The sequence below is a fragment of the Zalophus californianus genome, chromosome 8, assembly GCF_009762305.2.
Source record: "Zalophus californianus isolate mZalCal1 chromosome 8, mZalCal1.pri.v2, whole genome shotgun sequence".
Taxonomy (NCBI): Eukaryota; Metazoa; Chordata; class Mammalia; order Carnivora; family Otariidae; genus Zalophus; species Zalophus californianus.
In genome coordinates this window covers 72,191,392-72,216,111 of record NC_045602.1, presented here as the reverse complement: position 1 = coordinate 72,216,111, position 24,720 = coordinate 72,191,392, and the positions used below count along the sequence as shown (strand labels likewise).

Sequence of the window (24,720 nt, the reverse complement as noted above, 5' to 3'; positions counted from 1 at the left end):
AGGTCCTTAAAATGCATGGATTATAAAGTCTTATAATTCAAAGAAAGTCTGCTCACTTTTTTTTTTTTTCTGCATCTTGGTGATCACATTTATTGAAAGGGTTGGAAAAAAATTAAAATGCCCTTTAGCTTAAGAATTTTTTAGTTATCCGCAAATCAACTCGTTTCAGGAGTGGAAGAATCCTTGGTCATTTCTTAATATCAAAATTTACGCAGGTTTCTCTTTTGAATGTCTTCTACATTTAAAGAGGCAATCATACAAAAGCTCCTATATTCCATACATGATAAATTCTTTGTTTCAGCCAACTCTTAAAGGAGGGGCAACTAGTACAACACCATCTCCCCGGACAAAAAGCATTGGAATATTCCGCTTTGTTGATTTATATATCTCTTCGTATGTTTCCTCATCAATTTCTATAGTAGTCACAGTTTCTTCCACATCTCCCAATATCATATTTAAATGCTGATCATAAGCATGTAATCTGCCTCGAAGCTCTCTGTCATTTCTCATTTTCACATAAATTCGCTCATCCAGGCTGAGCCTGATGAGATCCAGGGGCTCTTCTACAGCGTTGGTAGTTTGTTGCTGGTCCACGTCGTCCGCCAGGTTTCAAACCCCGAAAGTCTGCTCATTTTTAATAATAACCATTACTTATTAGGCTGTAACTGTAGGCTCAGGACTTTATTAAGTATTCAAAATATATTTATTTACTTTTATTAAATCACTCATACATATGGTGTTATAATTCTGTATTTTATTTACAGCCATTTCAAGTAATATGAAATAAGTTCTCTTCCTTGTTTTGTAACCTTTAATGTCTTTGTTGTACAAATATTGTGCTTAAATATTATGTGGGATAATTGCAAAATTTCTGATTTGGTGATATTTAAATATGTATTTTCTTTTTCCATGAGCTTACGAATCTTAAGTATTATATTGATTGACAGTTGTTTTCTTTATTGCAGAACTGTAAGTGTAAATGGGTCCAGTAATTGGAATGACTCCAGAAAAGAGAGCTGAAACTCCAGGAGCTGAAAAGGTTGCAGGATTAAGCCAGATTTACAAAATGGGAAGCTTGCCTGAAGCTGTTGATGCTGCCAGGCCAAAGGCCACTCTAGTGGACAGTGAGTCAGCAGATGATGAACTCACAAACTTGAACTGGCTTCATGAAAGTACTAATCTTCTAACACACTTCAGCCTTGGAAGTGAGGGTCTTCCAATTGTTAGTCCATTGTATGACATAGAGGGAGATGATGTGCCATCCTTAGGACCATCTTGCTATCAGAACCCAGAAAAAAAATCAGCAACTGCAAAGCCCCCATATTCCTTTAGTCTTCTCATTTACATGGCTATTGAACACTCTCCAAATAAATGTTTGCCTGTCAAAGAAATTTATAGCTGGATTTTGGACCGCTTCCCATATTTTGCTACTGCACCAACAGGCTGGAAGAATTCTGTTCGACATAATCTGTCCCTGAATAAATGTTTTCAGAAAGTGGAAAGAAGCCATGGCAAGGTCAGTGTTTATGAACATTGCTGTATTTGGGGAGGTGGGGGAGAATTAACATCAAGACCTTAAAATATGGGGAAACTAAAGGAAGACAAAAAGTAGTCAACTCATAATTACTTCAGTTTTAGCTTAATTATATTCATCATTTGCTTTCATTGAGATGTTTTTAAATTTCTTAAATATTGATATAAATCTAATAATTTCAGTCTACTATAGGACATAAATTAGTTTTCTAATATTCTAATTTTCTATTCTTAGTTTCTGTAGTGTTCTGTCACTGTATCAATATGTGTTACTTATTTACTCAGTATGACAGTCTCAGTCTTATAATTGGAATGTAGACCATTTACATTAATTGATATGGTTGGCTATAAATCTATCATCATGCTATTTTCTATTTGCTCTATTCTTTTCTCCCACTTCTCCTGTCTTTTTAAGGATTGAGTACTTTTTTATGATTCAGTTTTATCTCTACTATTGGCTTATCAGCTGTTCTCTTTTTGGGGGCTGCTGGTGGTGGTGAAGGTTGCTATTATACTTTTGAGTATATATCTTTAATTTATCACCATTATACTATTACGCCACTTATTATGGCTTTTCACAGATAAAGTTGACTAATCATGATGCTTATCAGGATCAATTCCTTTTTTTTTGGATAAGTTTAACATTTCTTATAGTTCAATTCTGGCAATGAATTTATAAGAATCTTTTTGTGGAGGTTAAGAAGGTTTTTTTTTTCTTGAAGGATTTTAAAGATGTTTCTCTCTTGTGTTCTGGCTTATATAATGTCTGATAAGAAGTCTGCTGCCATTCTTATCTTTATTCCTCTGTAATGTTTCTTTTCTTTCTTTCTTTTTTTTTTCTCTTTTTCCTGTCTGACTTCCATGACTTTTCTCTTTATATCACTACTTTTAAGCAGTTGACTGTGGTGCACCTAGATGTGTTTTTCTTTATTTTTATTCTGTTTTGGTTTTTCAGAGGTTCTTGGATCTGTGATTTGTTGTCATTTATTAAATTTAGAAAAGTTTTGTTCATTATCTCTTCAAATATTTCTGTGGCTCACTTCCCGCTTCTGGGACTCCAAGTAAAAATATGTTAGACCATTTGCTATTGTCTCACCTCTTAGTTGCTCTTCCCTAGTTTCTACTCTTTTCTCTCTTTGTTTCAGTTTGGATCATTTCTTTCAATCTTTTATAGGTTTAGTCTTCCCTCTGTTGTGTTCATTCTGTCGATAAATCTGATAAAGGACTTCTGCATATTTATCATTTCTCGCATTTTCATTTGCCCGCCCTCCTTTTTTTTTGGCAGCAAAGCAAGGTTTATTGAGCAGTAGTAAAGTGATAGTACAAAGCTCCCAAAGAGGGAGGGAACTCAAGAGGGTTGCCCTTCATTTGCCTTTTTAAAAGTAGTTTCCATCTTTTTCCTGAAATTTCCCACCAGATCCATAAACATATTAATTATAGATACAGTATATGTTCTGGTCCATCTTTGTGTCTGATTTTGTTGACTGTTTTATCTCCTGTTTTTGTGTGTGTTTCTTAATTTTGGATTAAATGTCAAACATTGTTTGTAAGAGAAACATGCCTCTACTTTTGTCAGATTGTTAGCGTGAAACAGGTATTGGTCAATCCAGGAAATAATTGGGCTAGGTTTAGGTTTTGTGCTTGTCATAATTACCTTCTGAGTACCACAGGCTTCAAATTCATACAGAGATGGACTGCTATTACTTTGTGCTTAATGTGAGTCCTGGAGTGTCAGATGATTTTTCTTAGCATTTCTGCTTTACCTTTATCTTTCAGCTTGTGATATATTTGGAGGCAGGAAGGGAGTTAGATATTTCTCTCTGCGCTCTTGCCCCTCGCATAGCAATTGCTTTTTACTTACTATGAAGCTTTTGGGATGGGAGCAGGAGTTTCTTGATTCTTCTGCTCTAGTTTTAGTATTAAGCAGACTTTGTATGCCTTTGTCTCAAAAGTAGGACTTTCCTTACCTTCCCATGGAGCAGACAGTCTCTTCCATCTACTCAGAGTGGAGTCTAGAGCTGTAATCAGTAGCCAGTTATCTACATGTGGCTAGTGGTTGGCATATTGGACAGTACAGATATATGATATTTCTGTCATTGTAGAAAGTCCTATTGGACAGCACTGCTCCAGAGCTCAGGCCAATTTCCTGCTTATTCCCTTCAAGATAGATAAATTCTGCCTAGCATCAGTGGGAGGTCCTGGGTACAAGTAAGTTACCATTTCCTTTCTCAGGGGCAGCAGATCTCTGCTTTGTATCATCTGGTCATGAGCAGATTTCCTGCCTATTACCTAATGACACATGGCCATTGCTTAGTGTTAGTAAAGTGTGAGGATAGTTGAGTGTTGTAGCCATCCTTTACCTAGGACTGGAGTGAGGAGGGTGTCTTTCAGTGGCATCCTTTACCTAGGACTGGAGTGAGGAGGGTGTCTTTCAGTGGCAGACAGCTTTTGCTTCATAGCGGAGCTTTGTCCAGCATGTACGCAGGTTGTGTGACTGTCCCACAATGACACCTGATCTCATCTTATGGTCATTTTAAAGCCTGGAATATGGATGAGCTTTGCCTGATATCCTTGTTCCAGCCTTAAGCCTTAGTATGTTCTGCACATCCATCACCATCTCCAAGGGTGTCTGTCTTAGGTCTCCTGCTCTGTCTAAAGTCGTTCTGTGGAGCACTGGATGGAGGCCTGTAGAAAAATGCTGGCTAGTAGATTCAGACCCTCTGTCTGGAAATGCCAAGGATTTTAAATTATCTTGCTAGCTCACACTTGGCTTTTAAGAATTTGTTGTTGTTTAAACATTTTATTTATTTATTTGAGAGTGAAAGACAGTGACAGAGATAGAGCACGAGCAGGAAGGAGAGGGAGAAGCAGGCTCCCCACTGAGCAGGGAGCCTGACTCCGGGCTCTATCCCAGGACCCTGGGCTGAAGGCAGACGCTTAACTGACTGAGCCACCCAGGTGCCCCTGCTTTTAACAATTCGTTAAAATTTGAGTCTTTTTTTTTTTAACCTTATTTTATGACTGCCACTTTTTCTGTGCTCTCCCAAAGGTAAAACAGTTCATATGTTCCATCTCTCCTAACAAGTCCCTGTCACACTTTAGAATTCAGTTCTTTCAGTTGTCTTGTGGCCTTAGCTCTCAGATGAGCTCATAAAAAATTATGATTTTGTGGATTATTTGGTTTTTTTCTTGTTAGGCTGGTAACTGTGTTCTCTGATGGCTTCCTCTACTCCCAAATGGTAGAAGAACTCTCTTATTCTTGTTTTGAATAAAAATTAAGAGCAAGTAATTATGTTTTTAAGTGACTGAAGGATTTTTCTAAGATAGTGCCGTTCAAACTTAAGTGTATTCACTGATATCTGGGGATCTTGTTAAAGTGCAGATTCTGATTCAGCAAATCTATGGTGGAGATTGAGGCTTTCTTTTCTAACAGGCTCCCCATTGATCCTGGTGCCATTAGTCCATGAGTAGCAAGACATTAGGATATATCATCATCTATCATCATCTTACAGCTAACTTAAGGAGGTTGTATTAGTTATCTTTTGTAACATATTGCTGTCTAACACATTGTCTACTACACATGGAATATTTATGAAGACCAACTATGTGTTAGGCCATTAAAAAAAACTCAATAATTTCAAAGGATCAGTCTCTGTCATAGACAGCCTCCAAGAGGCCCCCAAATGAGCCCTACCTTCCACTATTCTTGCCCTTGTAGAGTTCCCTTCAGTAATGAATAGGACTGACCTGTGTAACCAAGAGGATATTGTGGAAATGATGGATCATGCCTTTTGAGGTTAGGTCATAAAAGGTACTATAGCTTCCATCTTGGGCTCTTGGATAACTAGCTGTAGGGGAAGCCAGATGCCATATCATAAGGACATTTAAGCAGCCTTATGGAGAGGCCTATGTATCAAAGAAATGTGGCCTTCTATCAACAGTTGTGTGAATAAGCCATCTTGGAAGCAGATTCCCCCAGCCTCAAACTTTCCTTTCAGATGACTGAAAGTTTTAGGAATGTTGGATATGTTCTTTCCAACATGTATTGTTGGATTTTATTTTGAATTATATCACTTAATTATTTTCTAGTTTAAGACCTATTGTGTTTATGCTTATGGTGGGACATAAAAGGAGAACTGTCTGTTAGGTACTTAGAAATATGGTACAGGAGTAGTGGTAATGTGGGATTAAAGCTCTAAATTTGGAAGTCATCAGCACTGATTTTCAGTAGAAAAATCTAGGAAAAGTATATTATAGTGGAAGCAAAGGATGGTAAATTTAAGTGTGAATGAGCAACAGTATCAAATGTTGCAGAAATCTTAAATGATTGGTTAAGAAGAAATGATTGAGACAACTAGCAGCCAACAGATGAGAATTCAAAATATTGTGTGCTGGTATATGTGGGGTGGGGATTGTGTTGGGATGGGGATATAGCTTTTGTAAATTCTCAAGGTATAAATATTTCCATCATGGCCAGTTTCAAACTACCAGCATTCTGTCATTAAATGTGAAGTTGATAGGAGATGTTTATAATGAGCAGTACACCACTGTGTGTAAAGAATTAATCTAATTCAGTAAGAAAAAGAAAACTAATTAAAAAATGGATAAGAATATGAACAGGCAGTTAACAGAGGAGGAAATACAAATAGCCAATAAGCATGCAGAGATGTTTATCCTCACTAGTAATCAGGGACATACAAACTAAAAGAACCCACAGAAATAGTTGTACCCCATTAGAATGCAAAAATTTTAAATGTTTGATAATACCAATTTAGATAAGGATAGGGGAAATAATACCAATATTTTCATACCACTAATAGGAATGTAAATTAGTACAACCATTTTTGAGGGCAACTTGGCTACAATTATTAAAATTAGAAATGTACATATCTTTTGATCTAGTGGATTAGATTCTGATTTCTCCCCTAGAGTAAGATTCATACTTGCATACAAGGAGATATATATCCACTGTGGTATTGTTTGTAATAAAAATTGCAGAATAATATGTCCAGTATAGTTGGATTTGTGGTAGTGATCAAAAGGGATTTGTTTTTATCCTTAATTTTTAAATGTGTGCGTTATTTCCATAATTAACCTGAGCATTTTTGAATGCTCAGAGAAAGAAAGAGGTTAAGGAAGTGAGAGCTAGCGAACAAGAAAGCATACAGTCCAGAGTCTGGGAAGAGTGTGATAAAGAGAAAGAAATCATCTTATGAGATAATAAAAAATATGAGGATAAATATAGAAATTGTAATATATTGGGATAAAAATTAGTAAGCTATTACAACAGGTCAGGGTAGGAGGAAAGAAACTGGCAGGTGATGGTCTTCACAAAAATCAATAGCCACTCTGCTTAAATGTCTGAAGTTTGGACAGAAAGTGATACATTCAGGTAGGATTGGGGTTGCTTGTGGATTTTTTTTTTTTTTAATTTATGAAATACTTCTGGAATCAGTGTTTCAGAATAACAGTACTTCTCTTGTAATCTACAGAAGGCAAGTAAGTTATACTTACATCCAATAAATGTTGGAATTGAATTTGGCAGCTTTGCCAGCACTTTTCTGATGAATATCTCTTATCTCTAGATGATAATCTCAAAAAAATGGCAAGATGGCAAGGTCTGGGTCAAACTACAAAGTGATAATGATACCCAGCCATCTGGATAGCTTCTGATTAGATTTTCCCCCCTATCATCCATACCATAGTTAATACTCTCAATAGATAGGTCTAAAAATTTTAGCTTGGTATTTATCTGCCTCGGTATTTTAAAATTATAAGTTTTTTTTTTAAGATTTTATTTATTTATTTGACAGAGAGACACAGCGAGAGAGGGAACACAAGCAGGGGGAGTGGGAAAGGGAGAAGCAGGCTTCCCGCAGAGCAGGGAGCCCGATGCGGGGCTCGATCCCAGGACCCTGGGATCATGACCTGAGCTGAAGGCAGACACTTAACAACTGAGCCACCCCGGCGCCCCAAAAATTATAAAAGTTAGACATGGTCTTTTTTTGGTTTGTTTTGGTTTGGGTTTCATGTTTTAAATATTTAAACATCCAGGTCTTGTATCTACTTCTCTAAATTTTTATAAAGCCAAACTAAGACACTGACTTGAGCTGGGAAACACAAAATTAGAAATTTTGCCTGGTTTAGTACAGTTTTAGTCTTTACGTTTGCATAGTGATGACTCGCTGCAATAGCTAAATCCCAGGAAAAGAAGTCATGCCAACCACTGTAAAAGTTCATGCTTTAAACTATAAACAGGACTTATGAATGCCCTTTTTGATTAGTAAATTCTTTTTAATTCAGTCATTCTAAAAAACCATAGAAAAGATAATCAGGGGAGGAAACCATTAAAATGTACAGGGCAAGTACATAAAAACATCTCAGGAATAGTGAACATTGCCTTTTCTCCCAAACTATTCTTTATAACTAACATTAAGATCTTTTTTTTTTTTTTAATTTGCCTTACTGGTTATGATGTTCAGGTATTCTTTTTATTTTTTTTAAGATTTTATTTATTTACTTGACAGAGAGAGAGGGAGACACAGTGAGAGAGGGAACACAAGCAGAGAGAGTGGGAGAGGGAGAAGCAGGCTTCCCGCCGAGCAGGGAGCCTAATGCGGGGCTCGATCCCAGGACCCCGGGATCATGACCCGACCCGAAGGCAGACGCTTAACGACTGAGCCACCCAGGTGCCCCAACATTAAGATCTTTTTAAAGTTCATTTCTTAGTATATTCCTTATTTCTTCAAAACCTTCCGTGGTTCTCTACCAAGTTAAGTCCAGAAGCCTTATAGTTCCAAAATGCAAAATAAATGAGAGAGTGCATATTTCCTGTTTCCATTGCACAGGTTTATTTTGTTATAGGCAAATTTAGTTTAAAACAATATTTAACGTCTGAAACTCTTTATTATTTGTGTTCTGTCATCTAAGCACAATAACAAAGGGGCAAGGTTTTTAAGTGAGAGTTAGTTTAAAATAAATTCCTCTTTGCTGAAGACTCTAAAACATAATGTTAGCAAATATATAATTTTATCTCTTGTTACTGATAGTTTGTGAACAGACCCAGTGAAAGGAAATGCTGCCATGGTAACATAACCAGACTGTTATTTGGAGACCTTACTCAAGATAATACTTAACTGTCCTGAACGGCAGGTTTTCAGTACCAGTTCTTCCAATTTACTATTTCAAGGAAATATCAATTCTACTATGGTCAAAACAATTTGTAATTCACACGATAGAATTTTAAAAAGTAGACTGTTGAACCAGTTTCTAAGAGTGTGTAATCTCGGGAATACCAAGATAGAACATGGCTAGAATCGTTAAAATAATTCTTAATCAATATATGAAAAATAATTCATACATATCTTTTCTGTATGAAACTGAAGTGGGTTGGGCAAAGGATGTTGTGGGCACTAATGTTTTAAAGTTTTATTTCCCTTTCGTTAAAAAACACATTTATCCCTTGGGCCAACTGACTGAAAACATATCTAATTTAAGTAATTTCATCCAAAAATACATTTGTAAAATTTGACTTCCTTTGAAAAACAAATCAAAATTTCAGATACTTACTTGGTATATAGTTCATGTGATATTTTGTTACTGAAGGCCAGAAAAAAGTTTCACCTAATAGTATAATATGTTTCTTTCTATATTACAGTATGATATGACAGCTATGGTTTTCTTTTCCTATACATTTAGGTTGCTAGGATGTTAAAAACTGCTTACATTGATAGCATACTTTTTCTAAAACAAGGTCTATTTTCCCTTTAAATTTAGTTAATTCCTTGTTCTTTATTACCTTTTATCTCTTACTCAGAATTAATTGGTTTTGTTCTTATGGTTGATTTTTTTCAGGATTCACTCTTAGAGGTAAAGGAGTAGGAATATGCTGTTGTTAAACCATAAAAACTTGGGGCACCTGGGTGGCTCAGTCGGTTCAGCAGCCAGCGCTTGATTTCAGCTCAGGTTCATAATATTGGTCCCAGGATCGAGCCCTGCATCAGGCTGCCTGTTCAATGGGGAGTCTGCTTCTCTCTCTCCTTCTGCCTCTCTCCGTGCTCGTGTTCTCTCTCTCGATCGCTCTCTCTGTCAAATAAATAAATAAAATCTTAAAAAAAAAAAAAACTCTAACTTTATGCCAATTTTAGAATAACCCCCAGAAATAAGTATTCATTTATTTTGCAGCTCTATATCACTTACACATAAATTACCTTTTTTTTTGTTTAAAGATTTTATTTATTTATTTGACAGAGAGAGAGAGAGAGAGAGCACACAAGCAGGGGGAGCGGCAGGGAGAGGGAGAAGCAGGCTCCCTGCTGAGCAAGAAGCCTGACGCAGGGCTCGATCCCAGGACCCTGGAATCATGACCTGAGCCGAAGGCAGACACTTAATGACTGAGCCACCCAGGTGCCCCTGAATTATCTTATTTGAATCTAATCACAACTCAGTGAAGTGGACTGTTTTTTTTTTAATTTTATGAATAAAATATGAATAAGAACACTGACTCTTAACAGATTAAATGATTTGTGCAATAACATAAGCAATGATTAGGACCTCAGTTTTTATACCTGTGGAACTGTTCTTACATTATACCACTCTGCTGTAATAATTATGACATGATGTTCAGAAGATAAAAGAGCCTCAGTAATAGAATAATATTACCTTGAAAAAGAGTTTGGGAAATGGTAGCATTCTGGAATTCATCACGTTAAATCTTAAGCAATCATAATAGCTTACATCATGTAGGATTTTATTTATTTATTTATTTATTTATTAAGATTTTATTTGTTTGACAGAGAGACACACACACACAGCGAGAGGGAACGCAAGCAGAGGGAATGGGAGAGGGAGAAGCAGGCTTCCAGCAGAGCCGGGAGCCCAATGCAGGGCTCGATCATGACCTGAGTCGAAGGCAGACGCTTAACAATTGAGCCACCCAGGCGCCCCATCATAGAGGATTTTATATAAACAAAAAGGAACCAGGGGAATAGAACACACATAAATTTTATTGTTGTCCAAGTAATTCTTAATGTAATTGTGAAGTGTAATTCAGATTTTAAGAAAGGGTTTTTTAAATAGAAAAGGTGTAATATAAAAACAAAAATTACCAGTTTGAATCTCACTAATCTTATGAGTTCTGAGGAAGTTTTGTACATCACGTGGTGGGAGAGGGGGAAGGTTATACCTTATAGTCGGTTTTCAGTATTTCTAGAGAAAAAGAAAAAAATCTTCAAAAATATTTGTTAATGTAATGCCAATATCTGGTGTAATAGAAACAGAAAAACAAATTTGCATGCTATTAGACTGGAGGAAACAGGAACAATTTTTGAAACTACAAAGAAAATGAACATATATCAACAGCAGTAGCCAATGTTTGTTGAGTGCTTATTGTCTGTCAGTGTTCTAAGCACTTTATGTGAATTAACTCTTTTAATTCAGTAATTCTTAAAGTGAAGTAGGTACTATTTTTTATATAGTTCTATTTTGAGCATACTAATATACAGGAAACATACACATTTTTCTGAAGATTACACAGCTCTTAAGTGACAGAGTCAGGATTCCCAAGGAGACAAAATGGCTCCAAGGTTCACACTCTTAACCACTGTACAAGTAGTGTTTAGCTCTGGGGAAGTGAGATGAGATTGAATTTGTATATCTCCTTCTTGCATGGCTGTGGAGTTCTGTATGTAGACTATGGATGTGGTACATGTGTAAGGATATACTTGTAGTCCAGCTTCTGTTCAAGATGTGCAGTTAGGGATGTTCAGCTAAGGAAGTAGAAGAGATTTATCCTGAAGGAAGAGTTAGCAGGTGATAGATAAACAATCACAGCTTCTAAAGTTCTTCAGTTATTTCCTTTGACTACCTCAACTAGGGTGTGTAGCATATTGACGGTTTTTTAGAATACTCTCTTGATTTATCAGTTCCATTCTTTCCCTGATTTCTAGTTTAACAATTTATCAATTTTCATATAATATATTTATATTATATAACATGTAATTTTCTCTCCCCCCCCTTCTCCAGATATGATAAAAGCTTATTTCAGATATTTCAATTGTTGTTTAAGAATGAAAGAGGATAGGGCGCCTGGGTGGCTCAGTCGTTCAGGGTCTGCCTTCGGCTGAGGTCATGATCCCAGCGTCCTGGGATCAAGCCCCACATTGGGCTCCTTGCTCAGCAGGGAAGCCTGCTTCTCCCTCTCCCACTCCCCCTGCTTGTGTTCCCTCTCTCGCTGTCTCTCTCTCTGTCAAAAAATAAATAAAAATCTTAAAAAAAAAAAAAAAGGAATGAAAGTGGATAGGGGCACCTGGGTGGCTCAGTTGGTTAAGTGTCTGATTCTTGGTTTCATCTCAGGTCAAGGTCTCAGGGTCGTAAGATTGAGCTAAGAGTAGGGCTCCATGCCCAGTGTGGAGTCTGCTTGAGGTTCTCTTGCCCTCTGTCCCTCCACCTCATGTGCATATACGCTCTCTCAAATAAATAGTCTTTTTAAAAAAATGAATGAGGGGCACCTGGGTGGCTCAATTGGTTAAACGGCTGCCTTCAACTCAAGTCATGATCCCAGGGTCCCGGGATGGAGCCCGCATAGGGCTCCCTGCTCAGCGGGGAGCCTGTTTCTCCCTCTCCTGCTCCCCCTGCTTGTGCTCATGCTCTCTCTCTCTCTCTCTCTCTCTCTCTGTCAAATAAATAAATAAAATCTTTTTAAAAAAATGAATGAAAGTGGATATAAATTTGCCTTTGGCCACGTTCTCTTAGTTTTCATATAACTGTGTTTATACCCTTTATTTACTAGATAGTCTGTAATTGTGGTTTGGATATCTTTTTAATCTAAGAGTATTATAAATTTCCAAGTGGTCAGAATTTTGTTGTTGGGATTGTTAATATTTTTTTTTTGTACTGCAGTCTTAAAATTGTGAACTTTAAGAGGGAATTTATTTTTCCTCCTGGCCTGATCAATGTAGTTATTTCCATTAATATTTGGAAATTATATTCTACAAGAATTAATTACATCAGTTTTTCTCATAAGTGTTCCACAGAACACTAAATTCCTCAAATACTACCTGGGAGAAGGAGGTTCTGTGTCAGGTAACTTTAGGAAACCATATAAAACAAGTATAATGATAGCAAGACTATTTAGATCCCTTAACCTGCTGGTATGTAGTGTGACCTTCTAAGAAAGGGAAGTAAAATGTACAGCATTTTTCAAACCTGTTTGAAGGAATTATCTCATAGCCTGGCCTTCTTCCCTGCATGTTAGATAATATTAGTGACGTTTTTCATATATCTTGTCCACTTACCTTCCTCTGAGCTGTTCCTTCATATTGAGGGAACTGTGGATCACACAAGCCCTTCTTTCAGGTACCTCCCATTTGAAACTTAGCAGGCACTTTTGTTAATGGTTTCTCTGGTTTCCAGTAATCATAAAAATTCCATAATTTTTAGATTCTATTGATTATTTCAATGGAATCTGGGTTTGTGCTCATTGCCATGTTATCTAAAAGTCACTCAAATGTTGTAACTTAATCATCTTGAGGGAAGGGCTGATTCTTCCGTCCTCTCTGTTATCTTTTACAGGAGTCTTTTTCATACCTCAGTTGTTGATTTACCACTCTTTGAAACTTTTGCTATGCTTTTCAGGAAACCATTTGCTTTTGTTTTTTTTTTTTAAAGACTCTGCTTATTCATATAGAGAGAGAGCACGTACGTGAGCACAGGGAGGGGCAGAGGGAAAGGGAGAGAATCTCAAGCAGACCTGCGCTGAGTGTGGAGCCCAGTGCTGGACTCAATCCACAACCCTGAGATCACACCCAAGCTAAAATCAAGAGTTGGTTGCTTAACTGACTGTACCACCCAGGAGTCCCTGAAATCATTTGCTTTTTAAATTTAAACTTACTTTAAATGAGAACTTAAGCATTACTGTTAATGCCATTAAAAAATAAAAATTTTTTGCTGTATCACCTGATCTCATATTGCTTATCACTTTTGGGGAAATGCTGCACAGAAAGCTTAATTTTTCCTTTTCTTTCTGGTTTTTCTATAATAGTAACAATAATGGCTTATATTTGTTAAATCTTACCATGTGGAGGACCACATTGTACAGCCCACCATGCTGTTCACTGTATATCTTGGGATTGTACCATTCTCACAGACTATGAAGTGATTGTCATGTCCTGTGGCCCTGTGTGCCGGGCAACATGCAGAGTACTTTATGCATAATTTAATCCACATAACAGCCCTATGAAATAGGTAGTGTTATCATCCCTACCTTCCAAATGAAGAAGTAATGGCCTGGAGAGATAGAAGTTGGTTATTTTTCCTAAGATCACACAACAGGTAAATGGCAGAGCTGGAGCTAAGAACCCAGGCAGCCTGCCTCCAGGGCTTTTGACCATACAATGCACTTACAGCAAGCTTAATTCAACCTTTGCATTGTACTCAAAAGCATACTGTAGGATTTTTTTCCCCCCACACACATTTAGTGAAAACATTCAGGTACTGATTGTGTATGTCTTAAATTTGCACATTAATAATTCTTGTGTATTTTATTTTAGGTTAATGGAAAAGGTTCCTTATGGTGTGTTGATCCAGAGTATAAACCCAACCTTATGCAGGCACTGAAGAAGCAACCTTTTCCCTCAGCATTAACATTTTACACCCCTCCTGCATCTCCACAAAGGTACAGGATCTTCCATATAAGTGTCAGTGGTGACATAAGATTTCATTGTATGACATGGAAAAACCTAACAAAGTTGTAAGGTTTCGGGGTTTTTTTTAATTGCCTAGAGAATAACTTATGGATAAGACATTAGCCTAAGGCATTTTTACTTATAGTCTAACTTGTGTTATTAGGAAACAGGATATTTGATAGGTGAGAACATAAATTCTGTAAAATACAGTCACTCTTGAGTGTAAGTAAACCCTACAGAAAGTTATAATAATGATTTCAGGTACAAAAAGTTTAAATTGTTTTAATTGCCTGCAATACTAATGCAGACTAAAGACATGGGAAATTAAAAGTATATTTAAGCTTTTTAAAATAAGATGCTTAACAGTTTGTCATTATAACATTTTTATGGATGTATTTGTTGTATCTTTTTCTATTTTAAGTTTGGTTTTCTTTCACAACACATTTAATATTTGAAAATTATGTTCACAGTCTCAAGTTTTAAAATGTCTGACAAAATAATGCTTTGACTTTTTTATTTTGTTTCTGCTGGTAAATATAATTGTAATGTATTTCCTTGGCTCTTGTCTTCAAACTCAGTGACTCTTATGGATCTTACAGCTTTCCCATTTTAAGTCGAAGCTGAATATGACACCTCAAATCTGATTTTGTTTGCATTTCCTAAAGAAGCCTTCAGAATTTTTTTTTTAATCCTATTGTGTACATTTGTTTGAATTGAAAATGCCAGATTTTGTTGAGATACTTTTGAGGGTGGCCTTATCATGGCTAATTTGTTTTTTGGAAAATTTTAAAAAGCTTTTTAATAAAATGCTAGATGGAGAATTTCAAACATACACAAAAGGAGGGAGAAAACTATAATGAACTTCTTCAGCTGCAACAATTATCAATATTTTCATACAATGTTTAATTTCTTAAATTATTATTAAATAACTTTAAGTGGAGTGGTTGTAGCTGAAATACAATAAAATATTAGTAAGGCTAAAGTTGAAATTAGTAATATATATCTTCTCACTGAGATTTTAAGCTTGTTTACTAGAAGATTGGAAGGATTATTGTCACAAGAACGATTGAGTGGTTTATCTTTATGAAATGAAACCTAGAAAAGTTATCAGAGTTTATATCCTCATTGTTTGGGACTTGGTATCTTCTTTATCAGTTAATGTTGGTGCTTATGAGGTATCCTAGTTTAAAAAAAAAACAATTTAGAAACTAATGGTAAGTTCTGTTTATGGTCATTTATGTGTTTTATTTAGCTATGCTTTTTTTAAATTCAAGATTAAATGAGAGAATTGACACTGTTGTATACCATCAAATATGCACTTCACTGTGCCTTTGATGGGTTGCATTTTCATGATTTTTATCTTTTAGCTTTATCATATGTTAAATAAAAATGATTTTGTGGTTTAAAAACAGATAAATGACAGCATAAAGATAATTTTTCACTTTAAAACATTACCTTAATATTTTTAGAAACATTTTCTCTTTTTCATTGTTTGGCAAATGATGGTCCCATCTAATAGATCTTTGTGTAGCCTTTTCATATCATAATTGGTAAGTTGAGAAAAAAATGAAATATAGTATATGTAAAACTATGAATGAGAAATAGACTTACAATTTAGTTAGCAAAACAGATTTTTTTATGGTATCACAAATTCCAAAGAACAGAAGTAGTGTGTCCCAAAAATGATTTAATATTTGGAATTAAAAAAAAAAAAGCCAAAACTGGGATGCTGGCTGGCTCAGTCAAAAGAGCATGTAACTCTTGATCTTGGGGTTGTAAATTCAGGCCCCATGCTGGGTGTAGAGATTGCTTAAAAATAAGATCTTTAAAAAAAAAAAAAAAAGCCAGGACTCCTAATCTCTTTATGACTGTAGCAAGTTTAATTTGATATTAATATTTCTTAATAAAATCAGGAACTTATCTGTTTTGCATCATTACCATATAGTTCTCTTCACACATTTGTTTCAATAAACGCTTTCATTTCTGTGGTAACACCTATATGAATATCATATCAAACTTAAGCATCCAATACAAAACCAAATAGTAACTATTATGTATTGTCTATTGTTACAGGCATTTTAAATGCATTATTATTATTCATCACAGCAGCCCTATGTGGGAGGTTTAATTATTCCTATTTTACAGATGAAGAAACTAAGAAATTAATTATTTTGCCTAAGAACGTCCAAATAGTTGTGATTTAATCTTGGATCTAATGCTCTTTCTGCTTTGGCAGACTCTTCTAAACTGAATAGTATTAGCAAAGAAAACAAGGTAAAAATAGTTTGTGTTTTTTATTGTATAAATTAGTTGTATTTGTGACTAAGTTCTATAAAAAGTGAAATGAAGGTTTTTATAAGCATATTTATCTTACCTTTATTTTTCAGTGGCTCTTTATCACCTCATTTCTTAAGCTCTGTACTCAAGCAAAACCAGGTGCGAACCCTCAAAGGTATGTGTGTAAGAACATTATTTTAAATCATAACAGCTCAGGTCAAATATCAGGATTTTTTGTTTATTTAATTTTTTTCTAATTATAGAAGTATTACATGTTCATTGTAGAAGATTCGGAAAATAAAAACATTTATAAAAAGAAACTAAATTTTAAGAAACAAAACTGATGGGGCGCCTGGGTGGCTCAGTCGGTTAAGCGGCTGCCTTTGGCTCAGGTCATGATCCCAGGGTCCTGGCATCAAGCCCCACATCGGGCTCCCTGCTCAGTGGAGAGTCTGCTTCTCCCTATCCCTCTGCCTGCCTCTCTGCCTACTTGTGCTCTCTCTCTATCTCTCTGTCAAATAAATATATAAAATCTTTAAAAAAGAAAAAAGAAAAGAAACAAAACTGATGAACATAGGGGAAGGGATGGAAAAATAAAATAGGATAAAGAGAGCGAGACAAACCCTAAATGACTCCTAGCTATAGAGAACAAACTGAGGGTTGCTGGAGGGGAGGTTAGGTGGGGGTTGGGGAAATGGAGTGATGGATATTAAGGAGTGCACTTGATATGATGAGCACTGGGTGTTAAATGTAAGTGATGAATCACTAAATTCTAACCTGAAATTAATGATACACTGTATGTTAACTAACTTGAATTTAAATAAAAAAAAAACCTAAAACTTATTCTTTATTATCGTCAACATTTTGTTTTAATTACTTTGGTTCTTTTTACACCTTACACATGAGTAGATGTGTCTGCATGCATACACACACACACACAGTTTTTCTCCAAATGTTAGGCTCATACTGTGTATATTGTTGTATATCCCTTTTTTTCATTTCCTTTTATGTGTATTTCTCCTTGAAAATAGGAAAATATTTCTTAGTAATACTGTCAGTACAGAGTTCACTTTTCAAGTCTTAGACTAGAATAGAGATTGGCAAACTAGGCCTTGGGCCATATCTGGCCTGCCATGTGTTTTTATGTGGCCCGTGAGTTTATATTTATAAATAGTTGAAAAATAATAAAAATAATATTTCAAGGCATGTGAAAATTCACTATAAGAACAGAGTTAGGTAGTTGCAACAGAGATCTCTGTATTGTATCCTTAGTTATGCCTCTTCTCTGGCAAAACCTAAAATACTTATTGGCCCTCTTCAGAGAAAGTTTGGATTAGAATATAGTTTAGAATATTTCTTTTATAGGTTTAGTGTAAAGAACTTTAAGAAGACAGCAAGTTATGACTTTCAGAATTCTGTAGATGACTTTTCTAAAGTACATAAAAATTCTGAATTAGTAGTTTTTGCCCCCTACTCATAGTTAATATTATAAATTAGTGATGTATTAACATAAGGTTTTCTAGCATTGTTGCTTTCAGGCCTAGAAACATTTCTGTGACTTTTAAAAACAGAAATCTGCAGACCAGAAGTCTTTTCTGTGTATCAGACACATTTTGGCTCTTTGAAACTACACTAAGCCAAGGCTAGGAAGCAGTGTGATGATGGTCTGTAAAAATGAGGGAGGGAAAGGGTGTGAAAAAGCTGAAGAGAATTCTGCAAAGAAGTTAAGTGGATTGAGGGTATGTTCAGATAATGTTCTGGCTTAACGTAATGCAAGTATCCATTTTCTCCTTCCTACATGGATAGATGTGGTTTCTCTTTGCATTTAGGCATTGCAGAAACTGCATATTGTTATTATCCCAATAAGTTCTGACCTTTAGTCTTTCAGGCTCAGCTCATACACAGATTTTGAGAACATTTTCCTTGTGAATTCTGGGTTTATTTAGAATCTCTTCTTGCTCTTACTCCATTCTATCCTAATTCTGCTGCTTCTTTTGGGGAGCAGACACTTGTACAATCTTCTCCTGCTAGTTTTACTTTTTTTTAAAGATTTTATTTATTTATTTGAGAGAGAGTGAGCAAGCTGCAGGGGGTAGGGCAGAGGGAGAGGGAGAAGCCAACCCCCTGCAGAGCAGGGAGCATGACATGGGGCTTGATCCTGGGACTCCAGGATCAAGATCTGAGCCAAAGGCAGATGCTTAACTGACTCAGCCACCCAGGCGCCCCTCTCCTGCTAGTTTTAGCCGCAGTTTTTCATAACTAGAGCTTAGCACTTCTCCTTCGTCTAATGACGTAGACATATGGTGCATCATCTCTCCAGTGCTGCTAATAGCTTACTTCCCTCCATCTCTGTACTGGTGAGTCTTAGGCTTGATGGCAAGGGGCTTTGGAGTTCCAGGTTAAAATAAATGCAGGCCTGTCTTGGAATAGAATATACAGTTCTTATGAGTTTTAGAGGAAAACATAAGACCACACAAAAACCTAAGAAAATTTATATTTAAATCAGGTTGCTTTAGGGCCTGTTGATTGACTTATGAGGAAATTTGCTTTTTCTTCTCTCGATATTATTTCTAGAGAAAAGTTTGAAAAAAACACAGCACTAAATGGACTAAACATTCAACTGTTTATTCTACAAGTAATTGTTGAATTCCCACATAGTGCCAAGTCATGTATGGGTGCTTTGGGATATGCAGAGATGAAAGAGATCCAGGACCTGCTCTCAAAAACTGTACAGTTTAATTGAAGAAGGTTGAGAAGATTATGCAGAGTACATTGGGGAAAAAGGAAGTAAGTGGCAAAGTAAGCTTAGAGGTAGATCAGAAAAGTCCCCTTAGAAAAGAAAGTGGTGCTTGAGCTGGACCTCAGAAGTTGGAGAAATACTTGACCTTGTTGGAGGGTATCTGCTAGGAACTGCAGGCCAATGAGTATGGCTGAAGCCTAGGATTATAGAAGAGGATTCGGCAGCCTTGGTCCAGTAGCTGTAGATGTGATCATTTAGTATGGGCAAGCCAAATGAAGAAGTTTAAGCGAGCATTAGCCAAATCAAGGAGAACTTATTTAGTGTAATGAGTTTGAACTCCTATAATTATAACATTAGCGTTGAGTTCCTTACTATGGTGCTGTAAGTGCATTATCTCATTTAATACTTACAACTCTTTGAGGTATTCTTACCTAATAAGGAAACTGAAATTTGGAGAGATTAAGTAACTTTCTCATGGCCACATCACTAGTAAAAGGCATACAAGGAACTCAGAAACTCTGACTTCAGAACCTGCACTCCTGCTAGGTATGAGGCATTGAGGGAGCTGCTGAAGGGCTTTAAAGAATGAGGCAACATTGTCAGTTCTGTGTTTTATTAAGGTCACTTAGGTGTCATTGAGTTCCAGTATTAGAATCCAGTATTAGATTCATCTGTCACTTCATAGAATCATCTTTACTAATCATTATAATAGAGCTACCTTCAAACACAATAAGAGCAATAGGAGACCTTATTTAGGCGGAGAAATTCCAGAAATAGTCACTATCACCCAAAGTAGGTGCAGCAGTTTTAAACTGTAGTTGTCTCTCTTGCTCACCTTACAATGACTAACTTTCTGTGCCAATATATATGTTACAGTATTGTATAACAGAGGGCAGGAGGCACAGGAATCTCATACTGAGATAGCAAAACAAAATCTTTTTTGTCAATATTTTGGTTTGGTATAGATTTAGAATAAATTCATCTGCTTAAGAAATATTTATTGAACATACTTGTGTGCTAGGCACAAGGATACATCAGTGAACAAAATGACAAAAATGGAACTCACATTCTAGTTACTGAATTACAGTATTTATACTGAAGCACTAGTATACTACAAGCAAATATAAACTTTAGGACAGTTAATGATGATGTTAGGGGCTAAGTGCAAATCTAGGTTCAAATTTAAGATTCCAAATTAGCATAATTTGTATCTTAATAGAAATGAAACTAAACCAGTGGTCCAAGCAGCTTAAAGTATTGGCAGTTTATCAAAATTGCTCTCCTCTATTAGAGAATCACAAGAGACAGCTTCTGTGTTTGGATGCTCTGTAAATGTGTATGTTAGCTTTGATAGATGTAATAAGTCCTTATAGTTATTACTGAGCTTATAACAATTTAAATTATACCTCTATGGTTCTCATATCATTCCTTAAGCAAATGGATTGAGAATCAGATAACAAATGTGTCAGTTTGTGTCATAACTCTCAGTTTCACATAGCTGAACCTAGTGTCTTAGAATTTTTTTCTCAATTATTGTTAGTGATTTCCCAGCATCAAGGCTAAGGAAATATAAACCAGGACATACAAATTAACACTTATGACAGAAATTTATTTGAATCAATTATTAAATCAGTAGCATGTTTTGAACTCCAGTCAGAACTATGAAGGAAAAAAAGAGAAATAATATGACTGAACTAAGTGGGTTTTTTTAATCACTATTTGGGTGGATCTCATGACTCTTAATGACAAATGACTTTCAACTAGAAGTGAATTATTTGCTTAAACTAAATAGTGTCAGAGAAAATATATACGAAAGACTTTATAAAAGAACAAAATTTTTATTCTTTATGAACTGGATATAGTGGTTACCTAGCTAATAGTATGTTTTTAAAAACACAGCTACATTTTAAAGAGCTAAAGTATTATCAGTGAAAAAATAACATGAAGTGTCTTCAGGTGTGACAATAAACAAGTAAGTCTTCAGTTTAATTTTAATACTAAAACAGATTGGGTACTCTAAATAAAAATTGTTTGTAAAGTCTACACAGAGTTTCTGTTGTATTTGTTCTAAGAAGTTCAAGATTGTACCTTGGTCAAATCATTGGTAATCAGGTATTCTTGATTACTGAGTGGGATCATTTCTCTTGCAGTTAGACATTTTTCTAGAGCTAATTGACAAGGCATCATGGGAAGCATACCTAAAATATTTGAAACCAAACAAATTACATATAGATAAAATTCTTTTGCAGGGAGGTTTTCAGTTTCATAAAGTTAACTTCATGTGGGAGAATTCAAATCAATTTGGTTATAATAAATCTATACAAGAAATAAATGTGTTTAAGGTATACTTTTCCTGCCCTTCTACTGTTACAAAAATAGTATCTAATTTTATCATTTTAAATATTTGGAAACTAAGAAGAGAAGTGTCCATGCATCTTTCTTATGTTGTCAGGGTAAGCCTCACCAATTTTCTTTAGTTTTAGGTATTGTTTTTAAGAAATATGACTCCTTGAATTCTAATGAAAGTTTACTATAGGAAGTTAAGCTAGAGATACACTAACTTTTTTGATAAGATTGTATAGGTACTTCATTTATAAGATTATAAATTTTCTGAAAGTTTTTCCTCATTATGCTTTCAGTGTTAGATTCTCCCTCACCATCACCTCCTTTTTTTTTTTTAATGAAATTGGAAACAAGGTAGACCTTCTTTTATTAAAAGAAAAATTATTTTATGGAACAGGAAACTGTCTGTCAGGGCTTTTGCATAATGCCATGCAAGATTTGTCCTGCACAGGGCCACTTGGCTGAGGCAGTGAGTGGGGTCTGAAATTCAGCCCACGCTCCAGTCTTCAAGCTGTGTGCCTTCGTACAGGGAAGCATTCACCTGGAGGCTGACTTGCTTTTTTCCAGTTCACACAGAGATACAATATGGGCTAGAGTCTGAACCTTTTCTTCTTCAAAGACATGTTAGAATACTGAACTCTATCAAATTATAGTCAGGTCTCATTCTAAAAGACTAGAACTGGAGAGATCTTTTCTTGGCTATGACATGAGAAACACTGATTCATACTCTTTTTACTTACTGTTCTTTCTGCCTTGAAATACTTTTCCTTCGGATATCTTCTTTTTCTCATCTCCCTGAATCTTTGCTCAACGCTTGCTTCTTCTTGAAGCCTTCTCTAACCTCTGTATTTAAAGTGCAGTCACCCTTCCCAACACTCTCTATCCCCCTTTACACTTAGTTTCTCTCCCTCATGTTTGTCACCTTGTGACATACTGTGTTTTAATTATTCCTTTGTGTTCTGAGAGGGTAGGGGTTTTCCTGTTTTGTTTTTTGCTATATTCCCACAGCCTGGAATGATGTCTGGCTCATAACAGGGTACTCATTTTATTGAGTGAATAACAGAATAGAGAATTTACAGTATATTCTGTAAATCCTGCAGAATTTCCTACTTTAGTCATGGGTACTTAGTGATGATTGATAGAGTACAAATAGAAGGCCTAGGTTCTGGAAGTAGACTACTGAGAAGTTCAAGTTCCACCCCGCCCCCCAGAGACCTGTCTGTGTCTGTTTTTTTCATTGTTAAGATGGAAATACTAATAGTACCCACATCATAAAGTTGTGAGGATTAGATGAATTAATAATACTCAGGGCGCCTGGGTGGCTCAGATGGTTAAGCGTCTGCCTTCGGCTCAGGTCATGATCCCGGGGTCCTGGGATCGAGTCCCACGTCGGGCTCCCTGCTCCTTGGGAGCCTGCTTCTCCCTCAGCCTCTCTCTCTCTCTCTCTCTCTCTGTCTTTCATGAATAAATAAATAAAATCTTTAAAAAAAAATACTCAGAACATGCCAAGCCCATTGATACCCAACGTTAGTAATTTGGTGATAATTAGCTTGATCTAAGGAAAGGAGGGCAAAGAGATCATATACTTTATTATTGACACATTTATTTAGGACCTACTATTGTTCCAGGCATTGTGGAACATAGGGGATAAGACCGGTTCCTATCTTAATTGGGAAGGCATTCATAGAGACTCTTGTTTCACAAGGTCACAGTTTATTGAAGGGGAAAGAGTTGTAGTATGATATGCTCTTTCATAACAACCATCTTCTGATTTACTTACGTCTGTTTGGTAAAGTCAGTAACTTTCTGTCTTCACAGAGTTTATGGTCAAGTTGGGGAGAAAACAAGTCAATATCTTTATGGCCTTATTATCTAAAATAACTTTATAATTAGGTATTACAAATAAAATGGGAAACAGGGTAATAATTTTCTAGCTTTGAGATAGAAATGGGAAGTTTCATATCTGAATCTTATTTTAAACATCCTTTGTAATCTAAAATTTCTAAATATTTTTTTCTTTTTTTTTTTTAAGATTTTATTTATTTGACAGAGAGAGACACAGCGAAAGAGGGAACACAAGCAGGGGGAATGGGAGAGGGAGAAGCAGGCTTCCCGCTGAGCAGGGAGCCCGAAGCGGGGCTCGATCCCAGGACCCTGGGATCATGACCTGAGCCGAAGGCAGATGCTTAACAACCGAGCCACCCAGGCACCCCTAAAATTTCTAAATATTTTCTAACTTTTCCTTCACATTAGATTATACCATATTACTTTTATTTAATTACAGTTATTCAGAATAATAGATCACCAAGATGGAGAAGAACTTCTAGCAGAAAAGTAGATATGAGAGCATAATGACTTTATCTGGAGTAGAACCTGCTGATTTTACCATCCTTTTGAAGCTCATTTTCCTTCTGGAATATCCATAATTATGTTTGACCTCCTATGAAGGCTATAGTACTTGTGGGCTCATATATAATTATGATTAAAAACATTACTAATACTTTTGTGCCAGCAATTATTATTTATTTAGCATCTGTAAATTCACATGATCTAGACTGACCAAATACACATATTTTTAACTCCTGTAACTAGTATGTAATTAATGAAGTACTTCATAACTGCAGATATGCACAGATAAAGATATTTTTTAAATGCCTAGGGTAGGGGCGCCTGAGTGGCTCAGTTGGTTGGGTGTCCAACTCTTGGTTTTGGCTCAGGTCCTGATTTCATGGGTCATGGGAGTCCGCTTCAATATTTGCTCCCTCTGGCCCTCTCCCTGCTTGCGCTATCTCCCTCTCTCTTTCTGTCTCTCTCATTCTCTCTCAGATAAATAAATCTTTTTTTTTAAGGTAAAAATGCTAAAAAGTAGTAATGCCTTAGTGTACATTTTTAGTTAATTACAGTTGACCCCTGAACAATGCCGGGGTTAGGGGTGCTGACCCCTGCTTCCTTCCCCTATGCAGTTAAAAAATATCCATGTATAACTTGATTCCCCAAAAACTTAACTACTAATAGTCTACTGTTAACTGGAAGCCTTAGTGATATACACAGTTGATGAACACATATTTTGTATGCTTTATGAATAACATACTGTCTTCTTACAGTAAAGTAAGCTAGATATTAAGAAAATCATAAGAAATTTTA

General features: G+C 35.9%; 2 protein-coding genes across 5 annotated transcripts in view; one reads left to right on the top strand and one right to left on the bottom strand.

The window, feature by feature from the left end:
- The window catches only part of FOXN2 (forkhead box N2), a 63,602-nt gene that overhangs the window by 31,654 nt on the left and 7,228 nt on the right, over positions 1–24,720 (top strand). For all 4 annotated transcript variants that reach the window (XM_027622635.2, XM_027622634.2, XM_027622636.2 and 1 more), the window contains exons 2-4: positions 966–1,516; positions 14,082–14,206; positions 16,604–16,668. In XM_027622635.2, the coding sequence (XP_027478436.1) occupies positions 980–1,516; positions 14,082–14,206; positions 16,604–16,668 (727 nt within the window). In that variant the 5' untranslated portion in view covers positions 966–979. The remainder of the gene's footprint in view (positions 1–965; positions 1,517–14,081; positions 14,207–16,603; positions 16,669–24,720) is intronic.
- Positions 57–609, bottom strand: LOC118357294 (U6 snRNA-associated Sm-like protein LSm3; the record flags this gene model as incomplete). The annotated part of the gene is made up of 1 exon (XM_035729020.1): positions 57–609. A coding segment is annotated over one exon (312 nt), but the record flags the coding sequence as incomplete, so codon positions are not given.